We start from the raw sequence: 24,634 nt of genomic DNA, 5'->3' as shown, positions 1-24,634 counted from the left end.
CTTTCTCTCTTCTCATTCTATTTTTTTAATTTTTTTTTAGAGAGAGAGCATGCATAAGCAGGGGAGGGGCGGAGGGAGAGGGAGGGAGAGAATTTCAAGCAGGCTCCATGCTCAGCGTGGAGCCCAGTGCAGAGCTTGATCTCATCGCTGTGCGATTGTGACCTGAGCTAAAATCAGGAGTCGGAATCTCAACCAACTGAGCCACCCTATTCTCATTCTAGGACTCTAGTTTCATGTTATTTTAAAGTTCTTATCTGATGGTTGCAACATCTAGGTCATCTCTGAATCTACCTCTTATTTTATTGGAATGGCTGTCTGGACCTTTTTAAAAAAAAAAAGTTGCATTTTTAAAAAATGTTTATTTATTTATTTTGAGAGAGAGAAAGTGTGAGCAGGGGTGGGGTGGAGAGAGAGAATGCCAAGCAGGCTCCATCCTCAGCATAGAGCCCGATGCAGGGCTTGATCCCACAACCGTGAAATCATGACCTGTGCACCTTGACAGGTTTCGGTAAAAAACATTTTTGACATAAGCCCTAGAAACAAATGACTGAAGATTATTAAAACATTTTGCTTGTAACTCACATTGATTTCAGTTTTTTTTTCTCTCTACTAAATTAAAGGAGGACCTAAGTGAGTTTTCAGATCATCAAGAATAATTTTTGGAGGTAGAATACAATTTAAATTTTGGTATAAAATTCAAGAGAAGTTCAGAATACTAATGTATAGTAGTATAGTAAATATTCTTCTGTTCATGTATACTTATATGTGAAAATAATGTTTTTCAGTGTTTATAACCAAAATAGGAGTAGAATTGGTGCTGAGCTCTCACTCTTGCAATATATAATATTCAGCCGTGGATACATGAAGTAATGAATCCTGTCATCCATCTGATACCTCCCAATAAAATCTTTTTCATTTGTGATAATCATAATTTATAATATATTTGTGTTGCTTTAAGTATATACAGTAATTATTAACTCAATCCAAATTATATATATATAATATATAAATAGCATTGGTTTCAGAAGTAGAATTCTGTGATTTATCACTTACATACCCCACCCAGTGCTCATCATAACAAGTACCCTCCTTAATACCCATTACCCATCTAGCCCATTTCCCACCCATCTCCCTCCATCAACCCTCAGTTTGTTCTTTGTGACAAGAGTCTCTTGTGGTGGTTTGTTTCCCTTTCTTCTCTTTCTTCATCCCCTTCCCATATGTTCATCTTTTTTGCTTCTTAAATTCCATATGGGAGAAGTCATATGATATTTGTCTTTTCTCTGATTATTTTGCTTAGCATAATACATTCTAGCTCCATCCATGTGGTTACAAATGGCAAGATTTCATTCTTTTTGATGGCTGAGTAATATTCCTCTGTCTGTGTGTGTGTGTGTGTGTGTGTGTGTGTGTGTGTGTGTGTGTGTATACACACCACATTTTCTTTATCCATTCATCAGTCAGTGGACATTTGGGCTATCTCTATAGTTTGGCTCTTGTTGATACAGACAAAATTATTTAATGCTTAGAGCTGTACAAAAAGGGTAATAGGAAATAATGTTTTCAAAATTTCAATTTATATACATCTTTTTGTTTCAGAGAATTTTAAAAGAATTTCAAGCATAAAAATGTTACACTAGAATAAAGTTTTTAGAGGATATGGAATTAAATACGAACTCACAGAGGAAAGGGAATAATGTAAATTTCCACCTGCTTAAGAATGGTTTATTTATGTTTTAAAAAATATAATAGATACTGGTGATATCAGATCACCATGTTGATATGATTTCATGGAATGTTTCATAAACAGTGATGTGACACGTATATTTTAATTTAATTTTGCTAATATTTTTAATAGGCTTGAAATTAATGATAAACTGAATGATGTTCTCAGTCTCTCTGAAAGTTATCTCCATTCTAGCCAGCTGGAAGGCAAAAGACATGGAAAAGCACATGTGAGAGGCTTTTCTGGACCAGACCTAGAAATAGGCATATAGCATCCATTCACCTCACTAGCTAAAATTGAGTTGCATGGCCTCATCTTAACAAGGGAGGCTAGGAAATATAATCAGCTATATGCCTAGGAAGCAGAAGAGACTCTGGATTTTGGTTAGCAGCACGCCGTCTGTAACATGATCGGCCATACATATATAGCATAATAGTGCTACATTAGTACAGGTAATTGACAGAAAACTGGGACCCTGAACAATAATGAAATTTTCCATGATGGAGGGACACTCTTCCATTCTGTGCTTTTCGTGGCTATTGGTATTTATTGAGTTGAGTGTGTACCCTCTGCTGGGGCTGTAGAAACTATAGAAGAGCTTACAGTGGTTGGAGAGACAAAATTGAATGCATGTAAAACAATAATGAGTAATGAAATAGGTGCTTAGTTGTGTGGTATAGACAAGATGGTTTGAAACTAAAGAAAGATAAATCCTGGTACTTCTTCATTTACCATTTACTCAGATACTTAATCAGTATCTACTATGTCTTAGGGGCTGTGGTATGAAACACTAGAGAGCAATGAATATGCATAGAACCTAAAGCCTAAGGAGGTGGTGAGAGGGGCTATGGTAGAAATGAATCAAATAATATAAAAACAGATAAAATTGCAAAACCATGAAAAGATTTATGATGGTATGAGATCCTGTATAAGGAGATTCAACCACAGATAGCTCAGGGATGCCTTCTCTAATCATCCTAAGATTTTTTGTATGGGTATAAATTAGAGTGGATGTCAGCCACAAGTGTGAAGGTCTAGAGCTGAACGAGATTACTGTACATGTAGGATGGTAAGACAACTAATCTGATTGGCATTAGTAATGCTTTGGAGGGAATGGAGAGCATATAAAGATAAGGTTAGATTATGGATGATTTTTAAAACAAAGCAAATTTAGGTTTCATTTTGTCATTAAATGGAGACCCATGGAATGTTTCTGAGTCGTAATGAGCTATAGTCAAAGTGTGAAAGTGAAATTTGCAAAAAAATTAGCAATGTCTCTGGTAGCAGATAGAGGCGAGTCATAAAGATGATTGAATTTGTTTTGCAAATATCCAGACAGGAAGTGATATGAGCAATGACAGAATCGAAAAGTTGAGGTAGAACTGTTTGGACACAGAGGTTTCAGAAGTTGATAGCTTTTGGCATGAAGCTCTTACATGTTTGAGTTGGGGATGATTATTTTTGTAAATGAGTACAATTTGAAGTGAAGGGTGTTTGTTTTCCTGATAAACTTTGACATAGATTGTTGTAAGAATAATAAGAGGTGGTGTTGAGGTGATTACAGGTTGTAGGCTCCATTGATTCTGTTGCCTGAAGTTTTATTTTGTCTATAGCTCCTCATACCAGTACCCATTAGCCAGGTTATGGAACAGAAGGAATAAATGACTGAGAATTTATTCTTTTTTCTGTTATCTTTCCTGATGGTTTTGTTTTATGCTTTTATAATTATGTTGATTGAGTACGAGTGGGGTCCTGTGACCATATTACTAAAACCTTTTTGTACTATACAAACTTAAAATTATATGTTAAAAGCCTAAAAATATTAAAAAGTTAGGATATTATTAATTCCCATGTGTCCTTTACCCAACTTTAGAATTATCAGTTTTACCTTGTTTTTATCTATAACCTCCTCCCACATTTTTTTTAAGTAAATCATGTCATTTCATCTATAGATATTTTTTTTATATATATAAAAGATAGGAACACTTTTTTAAACTTACCCACATTCCTTTGATGCTATTAAATACCTAGTTAATTCAGATTTCCCTAATCATTATATTTCTTTTTTATGCTATGTTTGAATTTGGGATTCAGATACGTTTGGGATTCAGATACGTCGTGCCCTTTAAAAAAACAAAAACAAAAAACAAAATTGGGTTGTGTACATCCTATAGTTTTTCATAGGCTGGTTGCATTCCTGTGGTGCTTTTTGGTTTCAAGAATTTCTGGAATGGAACCCAGATGGCTCTTGCATCTTAGACCTTACAATGTGTTTTGCAGATCTTTTCTCCCAGTCTGTGGCTTATCTTTTATACTCTTAACAGTATCTTTTGCAGAGCAGAAATTTTTAATATTAATGAAGTTTGACTTACCAGTTTTTTCTTTCATGGATCATGCTTCTGTTACTGTATCTAAAAAGTCATCACCAAACCCAAGGTAAATTAAATTTTCTCCTATATTATCTTCCAGGAATTTTATTGTTTTGTTTCATAGTTTTATAGTTTTAGGTCTGAATCCATATGAGAGGTGTCTGTGTTTAGATTCACTTGTTTGCATGTGGATGTCCTATTCTAGCACCATTTGTTGAAAAAACTATTTCCACTGAATTATTTTTGCTCCTTTGTCAGAGATCAGTGGACTATATTTAAGTGAGTCTATTTTTGTACTCCTGTTTAATACATCACTTTTAGCCTTCGCCAATCTAATTAAAAGATCTCACATAGGTTTATATCTTTTTTTAAAGTTTATTTACTTAGAGAGAGAGAGAGAGAGGGAGAGAGAGAGAGAGAGAGAGAGAGAGAATGTGTGTGTGTGTGTGTGTGTGTGTGTGTGTGTGTGTGTGTGAGAGAGAGAGAGAGAGAGAGAGAGAGAGCAGGGGAGGGGCAGAGAGAGAGGGAGAGAAAGAATCCCAGCAGGCTCAATGCTGTCATCACAGAACTTCATGCAGGGGTGGGGCTTGAACTCACAAGCCACAAACTGGTGAAATTGTGATCTGAGACAAGATAGAGTGGGCCGCTTAACCAACTGAGCCACCTACGTGCCCCTCACATAGATTTATATTTTTAAAAATTATTCATGTCTTTGTGTCTTCTGGACTCCTCTTCTGTGGACTCTGATGCCCATTGGGTGGTTTGTCTCTTTTTCCTTGTGAACTGAAAACTGAAAAAAGCCCATAGCATATTAAGGAAATCACTTGTTTGTTATTAATGTAGTTACAAACATTTTTCCCAGTTGGCTTTGTCTTGTTTCTGTTCCTTGCAGAAATATTGCTCATGAAATTAGTTAAAATATTGTAGTGTCTTTATGAATTTTGAGTTTTTGAGCTATATCTAGTTAGTCTTCCTTATTCCAATATTATAAAATGTGCATTCATTTTTAAAAGTTATTTGGCTGTATTTTACTTATTTTACATACAATATTCTTTTATTACACATTAAGTACAAGAACAGATAGACTTGTTCTTTAAACTTTATGAAATGGTTAAATTAATATTAGCCTCTATATCATTTTTATCCTGATTTTCATAGCCCATCTTGCAAAGCAGATATCTATTTGGGTAGGGTACACACACCATAAAATTTACTGTCTTAACCATTTTTAAGTGTACAGTTCGGTGGTATTGAGTGCATTCATCCTGGTGTCCAGCCATCCCCACCATTCATCTTCAGAATGCTATCTCTTGGAACACTGAAACTGTGTACCCATTACATAACAAGTTGCCATTCTTCCCTCCCACCAGCTCTTGGCCACCACCATTCTACTTTCTGTCTCTGTGATTTTGGCTACTCTAAGTACCTCATGTAAGCAGAATCATACAGTATTTGTCTTTTTGCTTTGCTTATTTCACTTAGCGTAACGTTTCTAAGGTTCACCAGTGGTGTAGCATATGTCAGAATTTTCTTCCATTTTAAGGCTAAATAACACTTTATTTTATGTGTATTCATCTGTTGATGGACACTTGGGTGGCTTCCACGTTTTAATTATCCTGCTATAAACATAGATGTATAAATATCTCTTGGAGACCCTGCTTTCAATTCCTTTGAGTATATACCCAGAAGTGGAATTTCTGGATCACATGGCAATGCTGTGTTTAATTTTTTGAGGAAACATCATAGTACTTTCCACAACAATTGTACCATTTTACAATGTAATTAATGCACAAGGGTTCCAGTTTCTCCATATTCTTTTTTTAAATTTTTTTAGTATTTATTTATTTTTGAGAGAGAGAGACAGAGACAGAGTGCCAGTGGGGGAGGGACAGGGAGAGAGGGAGACACAGAATCTGAAAGCAGGCTCCAGGCTCTGAGCTGGCAATGCAGAGCCCAACATGGGGCTTGAACTCATGAGCTGCGAGGTCGTGACCTGAGGACACTTAACCAGCTGAGCCACCCAAGCGCCCCCTCCATATTCTCATTAACACTTTTATTTATTTAAAAATTTTTTTAATGTTTATTTATTATTGAGAGGCAGAGACAGAGCATGAGCTGGGGAGGGGCAGAAAGAGAGGGAGACACAGAATCCGAAGCAGGCTCCAGGCTCTGAGCTGTCAGCACAGAGCCCGACATGGGGCTCGAACTCACCGACCGAGAGATCATGACCTGAGCCGAAGTGGACGCTTAACCAACTGAGCCACCCAGGCGTCCCTCATCAACACTTTTTTTGATAGTACCTATCCTAATGGGTGTGAGGTAGTATCTCATTGTAGTTTTGATTTGCATTTCCATAATGATTAGTGATGTTCAAATATTTTTTCATGTATTTATTGGCCATTGTATGTCTTTTTTTTTTTAATTTTTTTTTTTCAACGTTTATTTATTTTTGGGACAGAGAGAGACAGAGCATGAACGGGGGAGGGACAGAGAGAGGGAGACACAGAATCGGAAACAGGCTCCAGGCTCTGAGCCATCAGCCCAGAGCCCGACGCAGGGCTCGAACTCACGGACCGCGAGATCGTGACCTGGCTGAAGTCGGACGCTTAACCGACTGCGCCACCCAGGCGCCCCAACCATTGTATGTCTTTAAAGAAATGTTTTTTCAAGTTCTTTGCCTATTTTTGAATCCATTTGCTTGTTTGAGTTTTAAAAGTTCTCTCTTTAGGGGCGCCTGGGTGGCACAGCCGGTTAAACATCTGACTCTTGATTTCAGCTCAGGTCATGATCTCACAGTTTGTGAGTTCAAGCCGCACATCAGGCTCTGTTGATGGCATGGAGCCTGCTTTGGATTTTGATTCTCCTTCTCTCTTCCCCTCACGTGCTTGTGAGCTCTCTCTCTTTCTCTCTCTCTCTCTCCAAATAAATAAATACAGTTTAAAAACTTTTTTTTTTTAAGTTCTTTGTTCTGGATCTTAATTCCTCATCAGCTATATGATCAGTGAGTATTTTCTCTCATTCTCTGAGTTGCTTTTTACTTTGTTGACAGTGTCTTTTGAAGCACAAAATTTAAATATTTCCATGAAGGTCCAGTTTGTCTATTTTTTCTTTTATTTCCTGTGCTTTTAGTTTCATATTCAAGAAATCATTGCCAAATCCGATGTCATGAAGCATCACCATATGTTTTTCTTCTAAGAGGTTTTTAGTATTACATCTTACATTTAGATCGTGGATCTCTTTTGAGTTCATTTTTTTATATGTTGTTGGCAAAGGATCCTGGCAAAGGATCCAACTTCATTCTCTTGTGTGTAGATACCCAGTTTTCCTGACACCCTTTGTCTTTTCCACACTGAATGGTCTTGGCACCCTGGTCAGAAATCATTTGACCATATATGTGCAGGTTTATTTGTAGACTCTATTCTGTTCCATTGGTCTGCGTCTCTGGCTTTATGGCAGTATTGGTTTTGGTGTTTTCTTAAGGTTAAATCTTTGATCTATTTGAAACTTATTACACGGAATGAATTCTAGGGATCCAGTTCTTTTTCTTCAGACCGAATAGCTGATTCGTACCATTTACCGAATAGCTCATCATTCTCTGTTGATTTGAAATGCCAGCTTTCATCATGAACTGTTCTATATATAGGTTCTTTTCCTTCTCCAAATAATTTATTTCAAAATCATTTTTGTTATAATACCTAATTTAATAATTTGAAACTTGCTTTACAACATAATGTGTAAGATTCACCTATGTCATAATCTGTAGCTATAGTTAATTGTTCTGTAGTTTTTTTTCCTTTTTCCCCTTTTTGTTATTGAAGTAAATTAACATACAGTGTGATATTAATGTCAGGTGTACAATATAATGATAAAACAATTCTATACATTATTCAGTGCTTATCACAATAAGTGTGCCCTTAATCCTCTTTATTTCACACATCCCCCTACCTACCTCCCCTCTGGCAACCACCAATTTGTTCTCTGTATTCGAGAGTCTGTTTTTTGTTTGTCTCTTTTTTTTTTTGTTCATTTGTTTGTTATATAGGTTCTTTTATCTATTCTTTTGATCTTTAGTATTCTGCTCCTAGGCCAATCCCATGCTATTTTATTTACCCTATCTTGATAATGTTTTAATTTTTAGTAGGGTTGGCTTCTGATTTGTATAAGGCTGATGCTTATAGAGCAGGTTGTCTAATTTTGCCTGTTATGGTCATTTAACCCTTTCCTTGAATGCTTCTGTAGATACTAATATATTTAAATTACTCATCCTTGTCACTGTAATTCATAACTGTAAATACACTTAAGGTGGCTTAATGTCTGTGCAAAAATAGCACAAGAATGCCTATGCCTATTTCATAATATTTCACCAGTCAGTAGAAGAGTGCTGAAAGTTCTGGTACTCATCCCAAGGTTTGACTCTGACATTAGTCATATAATACATACAATATTTATCTCTTCTTATCTTCTCATTTGTTTCTTAGCCTGGAAGCATTTGACAGCTTGCAAATTTGCTTCTTGGTGGGTTTATTTAATAACCTGAAGTTTGGGAATTAGGTTATTGTAAACATAGTTTTTCCATGGTGATAAACTCTGTAAACATTTCACCATAAATTTTTAAAAGCTATATTAATATGGAACCCTACAAAGTCCTGATTTTAAACTATATTACAAAACTGTTGTAATCAAAACAGTATGGTATTGTCATAAACACAGATACACAGATCAGTGGCACAGAGTAGGGAGCCCAGAAATAACCCACATGTATATGGTCAATTAATTTATGACCAAGGGGCCAAAAATATACAATGGGGGAAGGATGGTTTCTTTAGTAAATGGTGTTAGGAAAATTGGACAGCTACCTGCAAAAGAATGAAACTGTATTATTATCTTATCATACACAAAAATAAACTCAAAATAGATCAAAGACTTGAACATAAGACCTAAAACCATATAATTCCTAGAAGGAAATAATAAGGGTCTTTGACATCAGTCTTGGCAGTGATTTTTTTGGATTTGACAACAAAAGCAAAAATAAGTAAGTGTGACTATATCAAACATAAAAGCTTCTGCACAGCAAAGAACACCATCGACAAAATGGGAAAGCGACCTATGGAATGGGAGAAAATATTTGCACAGTATATATTTGAAAGGAGTGATATTGAAAATATATAAAGAACTCCTAGAACTCAACTGAGAAGAACCAAACAATCCAATTAAAAAATGGGCAGAGGAGCTGAATAGACATTTTTCCAAAGAAGACATACAAATAGCCAGCCAGCACATGAAAAGGTGCTCACCATCACCTGGGAAATGCAAATCAAAACCATAGTGAGATACCACCTCACACCCGTTAGAATGGCTGTTAGCAAAGACAAGAAACAAGCGTCAGGGGAATGCTGGTGCACTGTTGGTGGGAATGTAAACTGGTGCAGCCACCCTGGAAAACAGTGTGGAGCCCCCCCACCCCCCACGAAATTAAAAATAAAACTACCATACAATCCAACAATTATATTTCTGGGTATTTACCTGAAGGAAATAAGATCACCATCTTGAAAAGATGTCTGTACTCTAATGTTTATTGCAGCATTATTTACAATAGCCAGGACATGAAAACAACCTAAGTGTCTTTTGACAGATGGATGGATAACGAAGATGTGGTGTATCTTATATATAATGAATGGACTAGTATTCAGCCATAAAAAAAAGAATAAAATCCTGCCATTTGCCACAACATGGAAGGACCTTGAGGGAATTATGCTAAATGAAGTAAGTCAGATACAGAAAGACAAATAACTGTGATCTCACTTATATGTGGAATCTTAAAAAAGAAAAAGAAAAAGGAACTCATAGATGCAGAGAACAGACTGGTGTTTGCTGTGAGGTGGGGGTGGTGGTGGTGGGTAAAATGGGTGAAGGTGATCAAAATGTGCAAAGTTCCAGTTAGTTTTCTAAGATAAGTTCTGGGAATGTAATGTACAGCATAACTTTAGTTAACAATAGTGTATATTTCAAAGTTGCTAAGAGAGTAGATCTCAAAAAGTAGATCCCAAAACTTCTCATCACAAGAAAAATCTCATTATGTTCAGTAATGGATGTTAACTTATTGTGGTAATCAATTTGCAATATATACATATATGAAATCATTATTCTTTATACCTAAAACTAATACAGTGTTATGTCAATTATATTTCAATAAAAAAGAAAAGAAAAACATAAGTTCTTTCCTCTTACAAAATTATGCTGAACTTAGCTGCCATTTACCTAGATTCAAAATGAGTCTCAAGTCATATTCTATGTAGAAATACATACAGATTGCTACTTTAAGAGATTTCACAAATATTTATGGTGCAAGTTGCTTAGGATTTAGTATGTCTGTGCTAACATTTTATATTACAGCTTTTGTGATACTTTCCTTATTTGTACTATTTCCTAAGCTATCTCTATTTACAGATTAATATCATAATTATGTGTTTAAAAATAAATGTCTTTGGACATTATTTTCCAGTTAGCAAATGGCAAAAGTCTTTGCTTAATTCAAGTTTACCTATGAGGAAAGGAATAAAACACTCTTCCAGTTCTGCAAATGAGGACTCTTATTCTCTCTGGTAAAGCTGGAGAGATAAAGAGGGAGGGAGGGAGGGAGGGAGGGACAGAGGGGGAGAAAGAAAAAGAAACAGACTCAACCAGTACTCTTAAAACAATGAGTTTGTGGGGTGTCTTTACATGATACTGTCTGTCTTTCTCTTGGCACCAATATATGAAAGAAAGAAAGAAAGAGAGAGAGAGAGAGAAAGAAGAGAAGAGAAGAGAAGAGAAGAGAAGAGAAGAGAAGAGAAGAAGAAAAGAGAAAAGAAAAAAAATAAAAGAAAAATTTCCCCTCCAAATGCTACTGTTAAATAAGTTTGAGAAGCACCCTATACCATACCCATCTAGGAACTTTATAGTGGTCATTAGCATAGTAAGGACTCTGAGAAGGCTTTTGTTTAACATTGTTTACTTTAGGGTTTCATAAATTAATTTGACAAAGTAGACTGTTTCATGTAATAACTAATCCTGAAGAGCTAATGTTCAGTGAAACAAACACACTTTAGTAAACACTACCTAGTTAGCATGAAGGAAAATATTGTTATGATTTTGCATTAGATTAAACAAAGGCCATCTTAACATCTGTTTGAAACAGTATGATTTGTGCAGGTGTTTCAAAGTGCTGTACAGATTTCATTTAGTGGTAATGTTCTCCCTTGTACAAAAGAGAAACAAAGATATAAAAGCATTAGGTTTGCTTGCCAAAATACACACAAGACTGAGACTAACTGGAACCAAAGCCCATATGTCCAAACAATGATTTCTAAGCAGTATTTACAAACAGAACCAAATACGGAACGCTGCAAACTCATTGTTTTAGAGTATTGGTTGAGTCTGTTTCTTTCTCTTTCTTTCTCCCCCTCTGTCCCTCCCTCTCTCCCTCTTTATCTCTCCAGCTTTACCAGATAGAATAAGAGTCCTCATTTGCAGAACTGGAAGAGTGTTTTATTCCTTTCCTTATAGGTAAACTTGAATTAAGCAAAGACTTTTGCCATTTGCTAATTGGAAAATAACGTTCAAAGACATTTATTTTTAAACACATAATTATGATATTAATCTGTAAATAGAGATAGCTTAGGAAACAGTACAAATAAGGAAATCTTTCAAGTCCATGTATTTTAGGGCAGCCCCTTAATACCTGTTAAATGTTGCTATCTGAATTTAAATTAAGATAGCTGGTTTTTAACCCAGCTGTCAAGAATGTTAATCAGGAAATAGAGATACTGAGGATTCTTATTGAATACACATTAGCTGTTTTTCTGGTAATGTTGTATGTTCAGAGGGGCATTCACATGGAGTTTCTCAGACCACTGTACTTAAAGGAAGGGACTAACTTGTAAATCCTCAAAGAAGTTAGTTGTATTCCAGTGCTTCTGTCTTTTGCAAAAATAGTAACTGTTGTATGTTACCAAGTATTTCAGGTGTTCGGAAAATGCAATTTAATCAGTTTGTCAAGAGTTAGGGTTGGGGAGGAGGGTGTGACTATGAAGGGTAGTGCAAGAGAGTTTCTTTGTCATGATGGAACAATTTTGTATCTTGATGGTAATGTTGATTACATAAGTCTATACAGTCTTTAGCATACATCCTCCAAAAATGCATATAAAAACTGGGAAATCCAAAATAAGTTCTGTTCTGTAGTTAATGGTATTGTACCAATTTCCTGGTACATTTTGATAATGTTCTATGATTATGGAAGATGTTAGCCTATTGGGGAAAGTATGGGAATTCTGTATTCATTTTGTAACTTCTTGTGAGTCTGAAATTGTCTTAAAAACATTTAAAAAATGTGTTTATACTTCTATTCAGCATACTGAATAAAAAATAGTTTCAAAGTTTCTTAGAGGCAAATATGCAACTTTAGTTCTTAACAATTCTTGAGGACTGGATACTATTTAGTTTTGTTAAGTCATTTAATAACTGTTGATTAAGCATGTAAAGTTGGAGGCATTATGATGTCTTACTTAAAAGAATGGCCCTTGGAGTTGGGTCTGGTTCAAATCCTGGCTCTGCTACTTTGTATTAGCTCTATGACCTTGGGGAAATTTCTTAATCTCTCTGAGCTTCAGTTTTTCCCTTCTGTAATGGGCATAATGATGATATAAATAGCAGCTCACGTTTATTGAGCATTATAATATGTGATGTTATCAGCACTTCATATGATTTAACTCATTTAATCCTTGCAGCAATCCTATAAGAAAGGTATTATTTTCAGATGAGGAAACTTAGGCACAGAGAAGTTCAGTTACTTGCATAAGGTCACACAACAAAGGAGTGTGACCTAGATTAAAACCCAAGTAGTTGGTATTTTATTTTTGGCTATACAGAACTAGCTTGTTGGAGACCAACTGTCTCGCTAAAAACAACTAAAAAGCAGGGGAAAAATATTTTAAAAATCTGTTTGAAGTAACATTCATGAAATAAAGGGAAGCCTAGTGAAGTCAGCCTCATGTTCACTATGACACTTCTTAGATCATTTGCTGATTTGTAAGTTGTGGCTGAGAGACTGAAGTGATGAACAGAAAGTGGCTACAGAGAGATTAAGGAGCTGAGCGGATCTGTCAGTCTTCTCGATCTCATGAACAAAAATTTGGTTTCAGGCCCACCAAGGAGGTGGAAGCCTGTAAACACCACATTCCTAGTTGGGACCATTGATATAATATATAGGGGAAGAGTGAACCAGAAATAGACCAGGCCTATGGAAGATTGAAGCTGTGCTTCAAACTGCTCAGTTTGTGATTGGTTTAGGATGATCTGCCCCTACTTTTAACTGCGTGCCAGAAGCTGAAGTGAATTATCCCTGGAGGAATATAACATCATTCAGAGCCTCAAAGTATGTCTTTAATTTTTTTGTAAACAATGTCTGGCATTGAATCAGAAATCATCAGGTCACCAAGCAACCAGACCAAATTATTCAAAACCAAGAAATATAGATAATGGGAGTTATCAGACTCAGACTTTTAAAATAACTAAGATTAATATATTCAGAAATGTAACAAGATGAAGAATTTCAGCAGAAAGAAACTGTAAGAAGGAATCTGATGAACCTGAAACTCATGGAACATTGTGTGTCCAGTATGCCTCAATTAAAAAAAAGGAATCAGGTGAATATTTTCAAATTGAAAACATAAAACTGAGATTAAGAATTTAGTAGATGAGGAGTACTGGGTGGCTCAGTTGGTTAAGCGTCCTACTTCGGCTCAGGTCATGATCTCTTGGTCCGTGAGTTCGAGCCCTGTGTCAGGCTTTGTGCTGACAGCTTGGAGCTTGGAACCTGCTTCAGATTCTGTGTCTCCCTCTCTCTCGCTGCCCCTCCCCAGCTCGTGCTCTGTCTCTGTCTCTCTCAAAAATAAATAAATATTAAAAAAAAAAGAATTTAGTAGATGAGTTTATCAACAAATGAGATACAAATAACTGGACATTTTTTGAGAAACAAAATGGAAAGAATTCCTCATCAGCAGACCCACACTTAAGGAAATCCTCAAGTGCGCTCTTTAGGCAGAAGGAAAATCATTCGTACTTTGAAGCAGGATGATATAGAAAGGGTAAATTTGTGAGTATATGTAAATTAATGCCTTGTGGAGTTAAAATTATTATATATAGAGGGACGCCTGGGTGGCTCAGTTGATTAAGCGTCCGACTTCAGCTCAGGTCATGATCTCACGGTTTCTGGGTTCGAGCCCTGTGTTGGGCTCTGTGCTGTCAGCGTGGATCCTGGAGCCTGTTATAGATTCTGTCTCCCTCTCTCTCTGACCCTCCCCTGCTCATGCTCTGCCTCTCTCTCTCTCAAAAATAAACATTAAAAAAATTTTTTTTTCAATTATTATATGTAGAATTAAAATACTTAACAGTAAGTAAATGGTATTCGTGTTTAGTGGTTCTTTTCATTTCCTGGGTGATGTGTAAAGTACTGATTTAATTCCTACATTGTCCATTGTAATCTCTAGGGTCACCATTAAAAGATTAGCAACATAATGTATAAATAAAAAGCTAATACAGGGAGGGGGAATGGAATAATAACACAAAAGAAGGTAAGAAAGAGAAAAAAGAATGGAAGTGAACAGGTGGTTCAAATAGAAAACAGTACAACAGTGGATTTAAATGCAGATCTTTAAGTAGGTCTGTTAGATGTAAACAGACATAAACGATTTAAACTTACAGTCAGATCTGATTTTTGTTTTGAAGACCCAATTCTATACATCTTGTAAGAGTTGTAGCTTGAAGCTTAGGATGCAGAAACGTTGAAAGAGTTGGAAAAAGGCATGCTATGCAAATGTACCCAAACTAGGCTCTGTCCTGGGCTACACTATACCTAGCCCATAATATGGCTGCTAGATTTAAAACAGCTCATCTTAGAGTATTAAAAGCACTATTCTTTATTCATATTAAGTATCTAATAAATCTATGCTTGAGGCACCTTAAGATAGTATTTTTTTTTCCCATTTTGAGCTGATACGTGTCTCTTGCATCATTGTACATACTTGTCTCGTGCTTGCTTGATTTTTCAGTAGCTTCCATATGTACACATTTTATCCCTTTTCTTAAGCTTTATATTTTCATTTAACCAAATGACGGTTGTGGCTCTTGTCTCTTATCTTTATTTTAGATCTGCTTTGTGGTACTGCTGCCCAGTGATAATGTGTGACTCGTTTTATGAAGTAATCTCCTTTGACTATTGCCTGTAGAGTTTCCATGCTAAATGAATTCCTCCATCTCTCTCTCTCTCTCTCTCTCTCTCTCTCTCTCTCTCTCTCTTTTCTAGGCTTTTATGAAAATGTTCAAATTCTTAAGAATTATTCTTTCATAAATTATTATCCGCATAATATAGATTTCCAACATCAGTGAATGGTCTTTTAGCATGAGGGCTCTTTGACAAATAGGTGGGGATATAATTATAAAATAACACGATAGAACTGGTTGAGAATCTGGCCTAGACCTTTATAGGACAGTCTGTTGTATGTTGATTAAACACCAACTGAAGACATCTTGAGAGACTTTTATTCTGTTCTGCCTCTGATGTTTCATTTAGCTTTTTGGGAAGTCACATTGCTGTTTATCAGAATGAAGGAAAGGATTAAAATGATTATATTGACTCAAGTTTGAATCTCCCAAAATTAGTTTTGTTAGACAACCAAAACTGGGGTAGTTTTAGACTGAATTTGACCCCTTACCCATATGTTAGTGGCTACATTTGTATCTGCAGATACAGTTGAATTGACTGGACTTAATGAGGGTATAAGATGGGCTTTTCTTTTGGGTTTCTTCTTTAGAACATGTGAAAATGAAATTTGTCATAGTTAATTTGGTGGGTAGCAATAAATAAAGCCAAGTGTCTGCATCCTCTTTTCTCGATGTTGAATATGAAGCTAAATTCTTGGGGTTTAAAATAATTCTTTTCTTATAAATATTAACAAAACTGAGTAAGTTCTTGTAATTTAAGTAATGATTTCTTCATAGCAAGTCACCTGACCTGGATTCTCAAGGAAGTAACTACTAGAGATGGAAGGTAGAACTCGCCGATTTTGGTTTCACTCCTGTATTCATTACTATTCTTTCCATTTCTCTTTGAACAGGTTGTTCCTTTCAACAGCTTTTGATGAAATACAGGAACATACTTTTTTACCTGAGCAATTGTCATAAGTTTAAAAGAGTAGGCAAGTTAAATCCCAGATTAACGATAGCCGTGTTGTATTGTTTAATAGGCAGTGAAATCAGCTGTGCAGACCATCACTGTTGGAGGCGTGAGCACATCACAGTTTAAGACAATTATTCCTCTGGCAACTGCTCCCAATGTCCAGCAGATTCAAGTGCCTGGAAGCAAGTTTCATTATGTCCGACTTGTTACTGCCACAACAGCCAGTAGCTCCACCCAGCCAGTTAGTCAGAATCCCAGTACAAACACTCAACCTCTCCAGCAAGGTTAGTAACCATTTTTTAAAAACAGTCATTAATTCTTTGAACATTATTAAAGAACATTGGTCCTTTTCTCACTGAAAGCCTGATTAAGTATGGCATTTCAGCCGACAGTATGAGTTCAGCAACTGTTGCAGAAAGCCGCAAAATAGAATCATAGTTGTATATAAATATAGTATTTCACTCTGCTAGAAGTTGGTACACAGTGTACTATACTACCAGACAATCAGAATTATTTATCAGTTTGTGCGTAGCCATTATGTTGCTGGTTTGTAAGCCTACCGTCTACGTTAGTGGGACAAATTTAGATGAAACCAAATTATTTATCTTGTTTTCTAAACTGTGAAGCTGTTTGATAGGGTTTGGGTCAATTGAAATGACTAGTAGGCAAGGTATAAATGATAAATAAGAACTTTGCACCACTTTCATCCTTTACTTACTTTGAATCTGTAGTTGCTAATAAAAAGTACTTACAATGTTCTGTTATTTTGCTCAGTTGTACTTTTGGAGGATATGCCTGTTTGTAGTCCTTCCATTTTCTGTTTGTGTTTAACCCTTCCTACCACCCGATACCTATACATAGACTCACACACAGAACCTCTCTCCATATTTATCTACTTGTTAAAAATTGAATGGTATGAAAGGCTCAGGACAGTTTATGATTTAGGGCCTGATTTTTGGTCTTGGAAGACTGCTGCGTATCCCTTCAATGTCACAAAGCAGTTGATGGCAAGTAAATGACTTATTATTTACTGGATGTAAATAGCAGAATTAAAGATCACTTGTTTCTTTTTTCATTTTGATTAAGGGATCAGAGGGTTGGAGCAACATATTGCCGATAGCTAGTTCACTAAGGGAAACTGTGGAAGAAAAATCCTATCTATTTTTTAAATTACTGATGGGAGAAAATAGAGGATATGTGAAGGAAACAGTATTTTAGTTTGTATTCTATTAAAGTTAGACCTATCAAGTAGTTTTATTTTCTAATCCCTCTTTAAGCTGATTTTAGAAGAAAATCTTTTATTACAGTATTCTTAATGAAAGGAAAATGACACATATTGCTGACTAAGGGAGTCAAGTTTTATATTCTCTCAGTACTTAAACTTAGCAGGGTACTAAAAGAGGTGCTGCAAGTCCAGTGTACCTGGATAATCCCAACGATATGAAGCAATCGTGAGATACAGTTGTTATATTTTATGTGTGTGTTTGTATGTGTACTATATGCTGAGATCCATTTCCAATGTGATGTTAACACTAATTTCAGTCAATAATAAGCCTTTGGTATAAGTAGAAAAGAAGCTAAAGATCCAGGAAGAGTACATGAATAGGTTGGATACTGCATAATTCTAATTACTGGTACTTCCTTTTCTAAGTTTTTATCTACCTTTCTGCCTCTCTCTACTTAGGCTCTTTGCCTCCTGAAAACCCACCCCGCCTCCCCACACACACCTTTTTCTATTTCTCTGCTTCTTTCTTTTTTTGCCTTGTACCTTCAACTTTCCCTCCCTGCCCTCCCCTTTACCTTTCCAGCTCCTTCAGTTATTCCTGTATATACCCTTTTCGGGCCTGCTCACATACACAACCACCCATGCAATTTCCCTTATGTCCACCCATATTTTTCTTTTTTTGTTCTCCTATCCCATAAGAGACCTAGGTATATATAATATATATTATTTTGCAGGAATAATGAATTAAATTTATAATTTTTATTAGAGATACATGAAAACTAGTTGCTCTCGTTCATGAATGTACTAATATGTCTTTATAAGGGCTTAATTTCCAGTGAGGGATTTCCTTATGCCAATGGGGGTTAGGGTCATCTTGTACATTTCCCACCAAAGCCAGTATTCAAAGGTTCTACCATGTTAACTGCTGGTTGGATAGCAGGCCACACACTAGAAAGATCCAGAAGACTTCATGGTTAATCTCTTTAGAATGTAATCTACCATCTTGGTGAAAGTCAATTTAAGAAATTAAAAAGCCTTAAACACTTGCACGTATGGTTTCTAAAAGTTGGAATGAGGCTATTCTAACAAGATTGTTCAGAATTTCTGTTAAAGACTAAAAAAGAAAAGATTATTCCAGTTTCTATGAAAATGGCAGTAATAGTAATGTGGGACTGTGCTCAAAAGTTGAGGGGGAGGAGAAATAGAGACTGGTGATGTAGTTATATAACATTAATATGTTCCCCTTTCCCTAGGTAATTTGTAATGTTCTCTTTTCTGGCCATTTCATTTTTTATTGTCTTCATTTCCCAGGTTTTAGTGAAAACTCAGCATGCAGATGCAAAGCTAACGTAAACCTAGAGTTTCCAAATGTTCTAGTTCTGTGTGCGTGTGTGTGCTCGCACGCGGGTGCATGCACACGCGCGCGCACACACACACACACACACACACACACGGAGACAGTTAACCCTTTCTTTATTATCCAAATAAAAATCATTTGCATCTGTCATTTGATGTGACTGAAGGCAGGCCACACGCTCCTTCCCTTTGTTTCAGAGACCAGCAGGAAATTCTTACCTTCTTTGGTTGTTGGAGTCACTTCAGAATCACTGCTGTATGTGTCCATGGAACAATGGCCAGCATCTCTTCTCCAAGGAACAAGTGGAGTAGGGAGTCTGTTCTTCTGTGTTCCAAGCAGGAATTCAGTCTTATAATTTCCTTTAATTCTTTTTAGTACTGCTGAGATCAGTCTGTAGTGGTTAGTATAACTTAACCAAATAAAACTGAAGTAACTGAAGAGACTCAGAACAGGAAGTAAGTTCAAATTAGGTATCCGATGTCACTGCTTCTATAATTCATGGTCATGTACTCTTTTTGTATGACAACTTTATTGAGATAGAATTTGTGTTGACTATAGCATCCACCCTTGTTAAGCATACAGTGTAGTGGTTTTTAGTGTATTGAGAGAGATGCATTCATCACCACTGATCAAACACTTTCTGGAGGTCCCCACTTACCCTACCCTTTCCCTTTGTCCCCTTGCTTGCAGGGGCCTGCTCTCTTTAGGTCAGAGAACTGTCTAATGTTCTTCCGGGACTCTCAGCCTTCTGTCTTCAGCCATCAGCCCTCCCAGCCTTTTTATCTAAGGAAGTGTGTTCTTTTTCTTTTGTTGTTAGATCCCATTATCTCCAGCTCTCTCTTTCAGACCAGGCTCTAGGCCTTTTTGCATAAATAAAACCTAACGGGCTATCCTTCCTATCTTCTTCAATCCCTTTTTTAGACTGTGGAAATGGCAGTAAGCAATTTGAAAGGTTGTACTTCTTTTCGTCCAAACATACAGGTCTAGTGCCAGCCTCTCTCGTCCATTTCATCATAGTTTGTCTCTATGTCAGGGTTCATCTTCCCTTCAAATCATCTCACCCTTGAGGTTTTCCATCTGGTTGCTGTCCTTTTTCTGGCCACTTGGAAGCTTCACACTGACTTACATTTTCTTCCCTAATAACGTGCAATTTCTGCCCTCTCTTGGGTGGTTCCTTTCACTTTCACCTTCTCTTTTGCAGTTGCTCTCTCCTGTCCGTCCCCAGCTGTGTCATCCCAAGTAGACCCTCAGTTTGTGCACTCTTCTAACTTTCCTTGTTTTGTGGAACTCCATTCTGTTTTATACACTGTGGCCAAATACAGTTTCTTTTTGTGCTATTCCAAGTAATATTTCTGTACTTCAAAATCCTCAGAAACTTCTCATCGCCTACTGAATTAAGAATGCAGATTAAATATGTAGATTTCTACTCTAACGTTAAAGACCCGTGCTTGCCTACTTTAATCCTAGGTTCCAACCAGACTGGTCTGTTCACTAACATTTTGTGAAATGCTTCGCTGCTTCCCAGCATCAGGCCTCCACTGCTCTGCTTCTACCTCTTCATGGAATGTCCTGCTCCAATTTGTGTGCCCTCTCTGCAACCTGACCATTGATCACGACCCACCTCAGACACAATGCCTGTCATGCATTCTTTCAGTATTCCATATCCTCTGCCAGTCAGACATACATTCTGTCTCCCTCGGACTCTGCAGCACTTTCTCCTTTTTACTCATGTTTATTTTATTTGGTATATGTCTCATCTGCTCTACTGGAGTGTAACCTCTTTGAGCAAGTGTCTTTATACTTTAGTTTCCCCGGAACACTGTCTACAATGCCATTTATAGAGTAATGTTGGTTGTAATAACAATAATCACATTTATTGAGCAACTAACATTTATTGAGCACTTACTGTTTGTTGGACACTGTTCTAATAAATGTTCATAGATTAACATATTTAATCTTTATACTCTGTAACGGAGGTACTATCCCCATGTTGTAGATGGAGTACAGGCAAAGAGAGTTAGAAAGCAGCAGAATTGGGATTTGAACCCCCAAGGGTGTTATGACTTAAGAGACCATCTTCTTAACCTTCATGCTGTGCTGCCTTTTAGTAGGTACTCTGTAAATAATGTATTATACTATAAAAATGATATCTTCTCTGGTTTCGGTACAAACATGGCAATTAGAATACAGAACAGCATTGTGACTCAAGCTCCTGAATGGCAGTTTTTTAAAATTTATACAACATTTCATCTCACTGGCTTTACTAGGGAATGTTTGAATCACCTGAGTAGAGATTGAAATATTTTCAGTAGACTGTCTTGAATGACGAACATTCCCTTAGCAGGCGGATAGACTGGAGCTCCCTGAGATATACCGTCCTTGGTAGATGGGCTAAGGAATTTTGAAAAGGGTAACTATCTTGATTAAAGAGTGCTCTAGACAGGAAATAAATGAAATTCTTTAAGCTCTTTTATCAGGATATCTTGAGAGAACTAAGTATCTTAAATGTTTCAAGCACTATTTTCTGAAAATAAATTGTCCTTCCTCCCCTTTTTCTCAAAAGCAAAGCCAGTGGTTGTTAATACCACTCCCGTGCGGATGTCAGTTCCTCTTGTCTCCGCCCAGACTGTCAAACAGGTGAGTGTCACAGAACTTGTTTTCCCAGTCTCTCCCAAACAGACAATTCAGTTTTACAATTGAAAGTTAAGATTCACGTACAAGAGATATATGCTGAATGGAGAGGCTGTCAAATTTACTTCTGTAAATTCCTCTTTTTTTAAGGTTGTTCCCAAACCGATCAATCCCACTTCACAAATAGTTACCACCAGCCAGCCACAGCAGCGGCTTATCATGCCTGCCACACCACTGCCACAGATCCAGCCAAACCTCACTAACCTGCCACCAGGCACTGTGCTGGCCCCGGCTCCGGGGACAGGGAATGTGGGCTACGCAGTGCTTCCAGCTCAGTATGTTACTCAGGTATGAGAAAAAAATGGAGTCGTCGCATTTCAGAAAGGATGATTTGGTCTAAGATGTGCAGTCCTATCACATTCTGAAACTACTCAAAAACATCTTACTCAGTATGAAAATGGCTCTTTCTAAAATCTTAAGATGCTAACAAAAACTTCTGAATTTATTTATGTATCTCTAGCGTTTAGAAATGGCACAAGTCACATATGCAAGTCACTTAGGGACTGAGAGCAGCTTGGAAAGAGGGCAAGACTATGTAGATCGAAGAGAAATTGAAATTGAAGTTGGTGGAGTCCAAGTGCCTTTAGAGAACATTGCCACTGTGATCCAGCTCTTCCTCACATATGAGTAGGATGCCACTGACTTGCTCCTGGAAAGTAGACCGTGAGATACATTTCTAGGTGACTCATCTTTAGTGACCTCTCCAGATACTCTCATCTGGTCATCTTTAGAGTTAAAACCATGTATTATCTAACTGGCTGGTGAGGGTTAGGAGTGCTGCTTCTAAAGCAGATAGAAGTTTTCTTTTTCACGTAAGAATCCAGCAAATTAGCACCATGTTCTAAGCTGTTGAGTTGATCTACACAGATTATAAGAGAGAGAAAAGAAACCTGTGTACTTTAATGAAATGTACTATGGAGTATGCTAATGTGACCACTGATTAGAAAATGAATGTCTAGTATTTTTGTCTCCAGCATCTCTTTTCTTGTATAGAAATCAATGTAAAATAGAAACTTATTGCTCATGTAACTTCTCATTCCCTATAACTTATAATGTGATGAATGATCAGTATAGTGCCTATTTTATTTACAAGTAGACACTTGCGTTTTTCTAGCCAATACAAATTAATACTTAATATTTTTGAGTCATTCATCCAGAATTTCTTAATCCTGATATGCTTACTCCTCTATGAAAAGTTTCTTGTATTTGTACCATGTAGTACTTTAAAATGTTCACGTTGTTTTCACCTCTGGTATTAGTTTGGGCCTTTAGAAGAGCTCCATGAAGTAGTGTGTATGAAATTCTCCATACTGTTTTTCCTGTTTTAGTGGATGAATTTGTGTTCCTTATTGATCATTATATCTGAGAGTATTGTGCATTTTTGTAAATATGGTCTAAAACTACCTTTCTTTCTATGTAGCTACAGCAGTCTTCATATGTGTCTATAGCAAGCAACTCAAACTTCACCGGAACACCTGGTATCCAGACCCAGGCAAGGCTTCCATTCAATGGGTGAGTCTTTTGAAAATATGTAAGTGAAGTTGTTGGATCAGGTTAAATGCAACATTAAATATATGTATTTTAAAACATCATAAGATATTTTTTCCTCAAAGCCATGTGAGCACACCTCTATAGAACTTTTTATTTGAGATGCTTTAAACAGAAAAGTTACAGGAGGAGAGAATTCCCAAATGTCTTTTGCTTAGATTCATCAGTTTTGCCACATATTCTCTGTCTCTTTCTTTTCTCTCTCTCATCCTGAATATGTTTTTAAAAATGATATTAACTAGTTTTCAAATTGTTTATGTTAGGTCCTTTCCTTTTTTGTTGTTGTTATTAATCTGTTTTTTAATCTGTGAATTGCTTCCTTTGTAATATTGGTTTAGAAGCGGTGCTTAGTTAATTGCATGGGACCAGTCCACCTCTCTCCACTTCCAACCCCGTATACCCCTTTCCCCTCATTGCTTTTATAATTGAATCCCAAAAGTTTTGAGCAGATTTCAGCTCTAGTTCTCTCAGAAGGAGAGTTTTTTTGTTGAGTGTTCTTTAGAAGCTATTCATAACCTCCTTCTTAAAAATTCCCTGTCTTGACTGTACAACTTGCTTTTGAATTTGATGTGAAGGGACAACATAGAGATGGATTATTAGAGATGGGTGCATTTGTTAGGAGGAATTTGCAGAGACATTTCCAATTTGCAATAGTTATCTTTAATTGATTAAAATCTGTATCTTTTTTTTTGTATCTGTATAGCATAATACCATCAGAGTCTGCCAGTCGGCCCAGGAAGCCCTGTAATTGTACAAAATCGCTGTGTTTGAAATTGTAAGTCTTTTTGCTACTATTTCTTCATTGGATATAACTGAAAATACTTTTAAAAGTAAATGGAGTTAAATAAAAATTCTTAACAAACCAGTTTCATAAGTCCAAGTAATTTAAATAAACGTGCAAGTGCATGAGCACTTATGACAGTGTAAAAATACTGTTTCATACATTCAGAAGTTATTTTATAGTCTTTACCATAGATGAGGCACTGGAGTAGGAATATAGGGACACAGCAGCATGAGACAGACATAGTCTCTTTTGTTAATAATAATAAATTTGATTATACTTATGACCTTTATATTTGGTCTCCTAAGTGAGGTGATACTCTGAGTAGCTTTAAAAATTGTTGGATTGGGGCACCTGGGTGGCTCAATGAGTTAAGCATCTGACTTCGGCTCAGGTCGTGATCATACAGTTCATGAGTTCGAACCCCACATCAGGCTCTCTGCTGTCAGTGTGGATTCTGTCTCCCTCTCTTTCTGCCCCTCCCCTGCTCGCACACACTCTCTCTCAAAAATAAAAAAAAATAAACATTTAAAAAGAATTTGTTGGATGATTAATTTGCATATTAGGTCTGAACCAATAGATCTGACATGAAACACTTAAGTGAAAAGCACTGGTCATGTAAGTGGTTTAAAATCCCAAGAAGCATAACTGTAGTTCAAGTAAGCAGATTGCACTACTGGAATATAGCTCATGTGTTTCCTCTTTAATAATTTTGAAATAACT

The 24,634-nt window shown here is 36.6% G+C and overlaps 1 protein-coding gene across 8 annotated transcripts in view; it reads left to right on the top strand.

The window, feature by feature from the left end:
• The window catches only part of LIN54 (lin-54 DREAM MuvB core complex component), an 82,136-nt gene that overhangs the window by 38,681 nt on the left and 18,821 nt on the right, over positions 1-24,634 (top strand). For 7 of the 8 annotated variants that reach the window (XM_047091732.1, XM_047091731.1, XM_047091736.1 and 4 more), the window contains 5 exons: positions 16,377-16,593; positions 21,455-21,528; positions 21,673-21,870; positions 23,003-23,094; positions 23,834-23,905. In XM_047091732.1, coding sequence (XP_046947688.1) covers positions 16,377-16,593; positions 21,455-21,528; positions 21,673-21,870; positions 23,003-23,094; positions 23,834-23,905 — 653 coding nt within the window. The remainder of the gene's footprint in view (positions 1-16,376; positions 16,594-21,454; positions 21,529-21,672; positions 21,871-23,002; positions 23,095-23,833; positions 23,906-24,634) is intronic. The other variant, XM_047091733.1, reaches the window with a different exon arrangement.

Source organism: Lynx rufus, unplaced genomic scaffold, assembly GCF_022079265.1.
Source record: "Lynx rufus isolate CCGP_SWC_20201006 ecotype Redwood Valley unplaced genomic scaffold, mLynRuf1.p SCAF_3, whole genome shotgun sequence".
In the NCBI taxonomy this organism is placed as follows: Eukaryota; Metazoa; Chordata; class Mammalia; order Carnivora; family Felidae; genus Lynx; species Lynx rufus.
The sequence above is the reverse complement of the archived record's forward strand: the minus strand, read 5'-3'. Positions and strand labels throughout refer to the sequence as shown.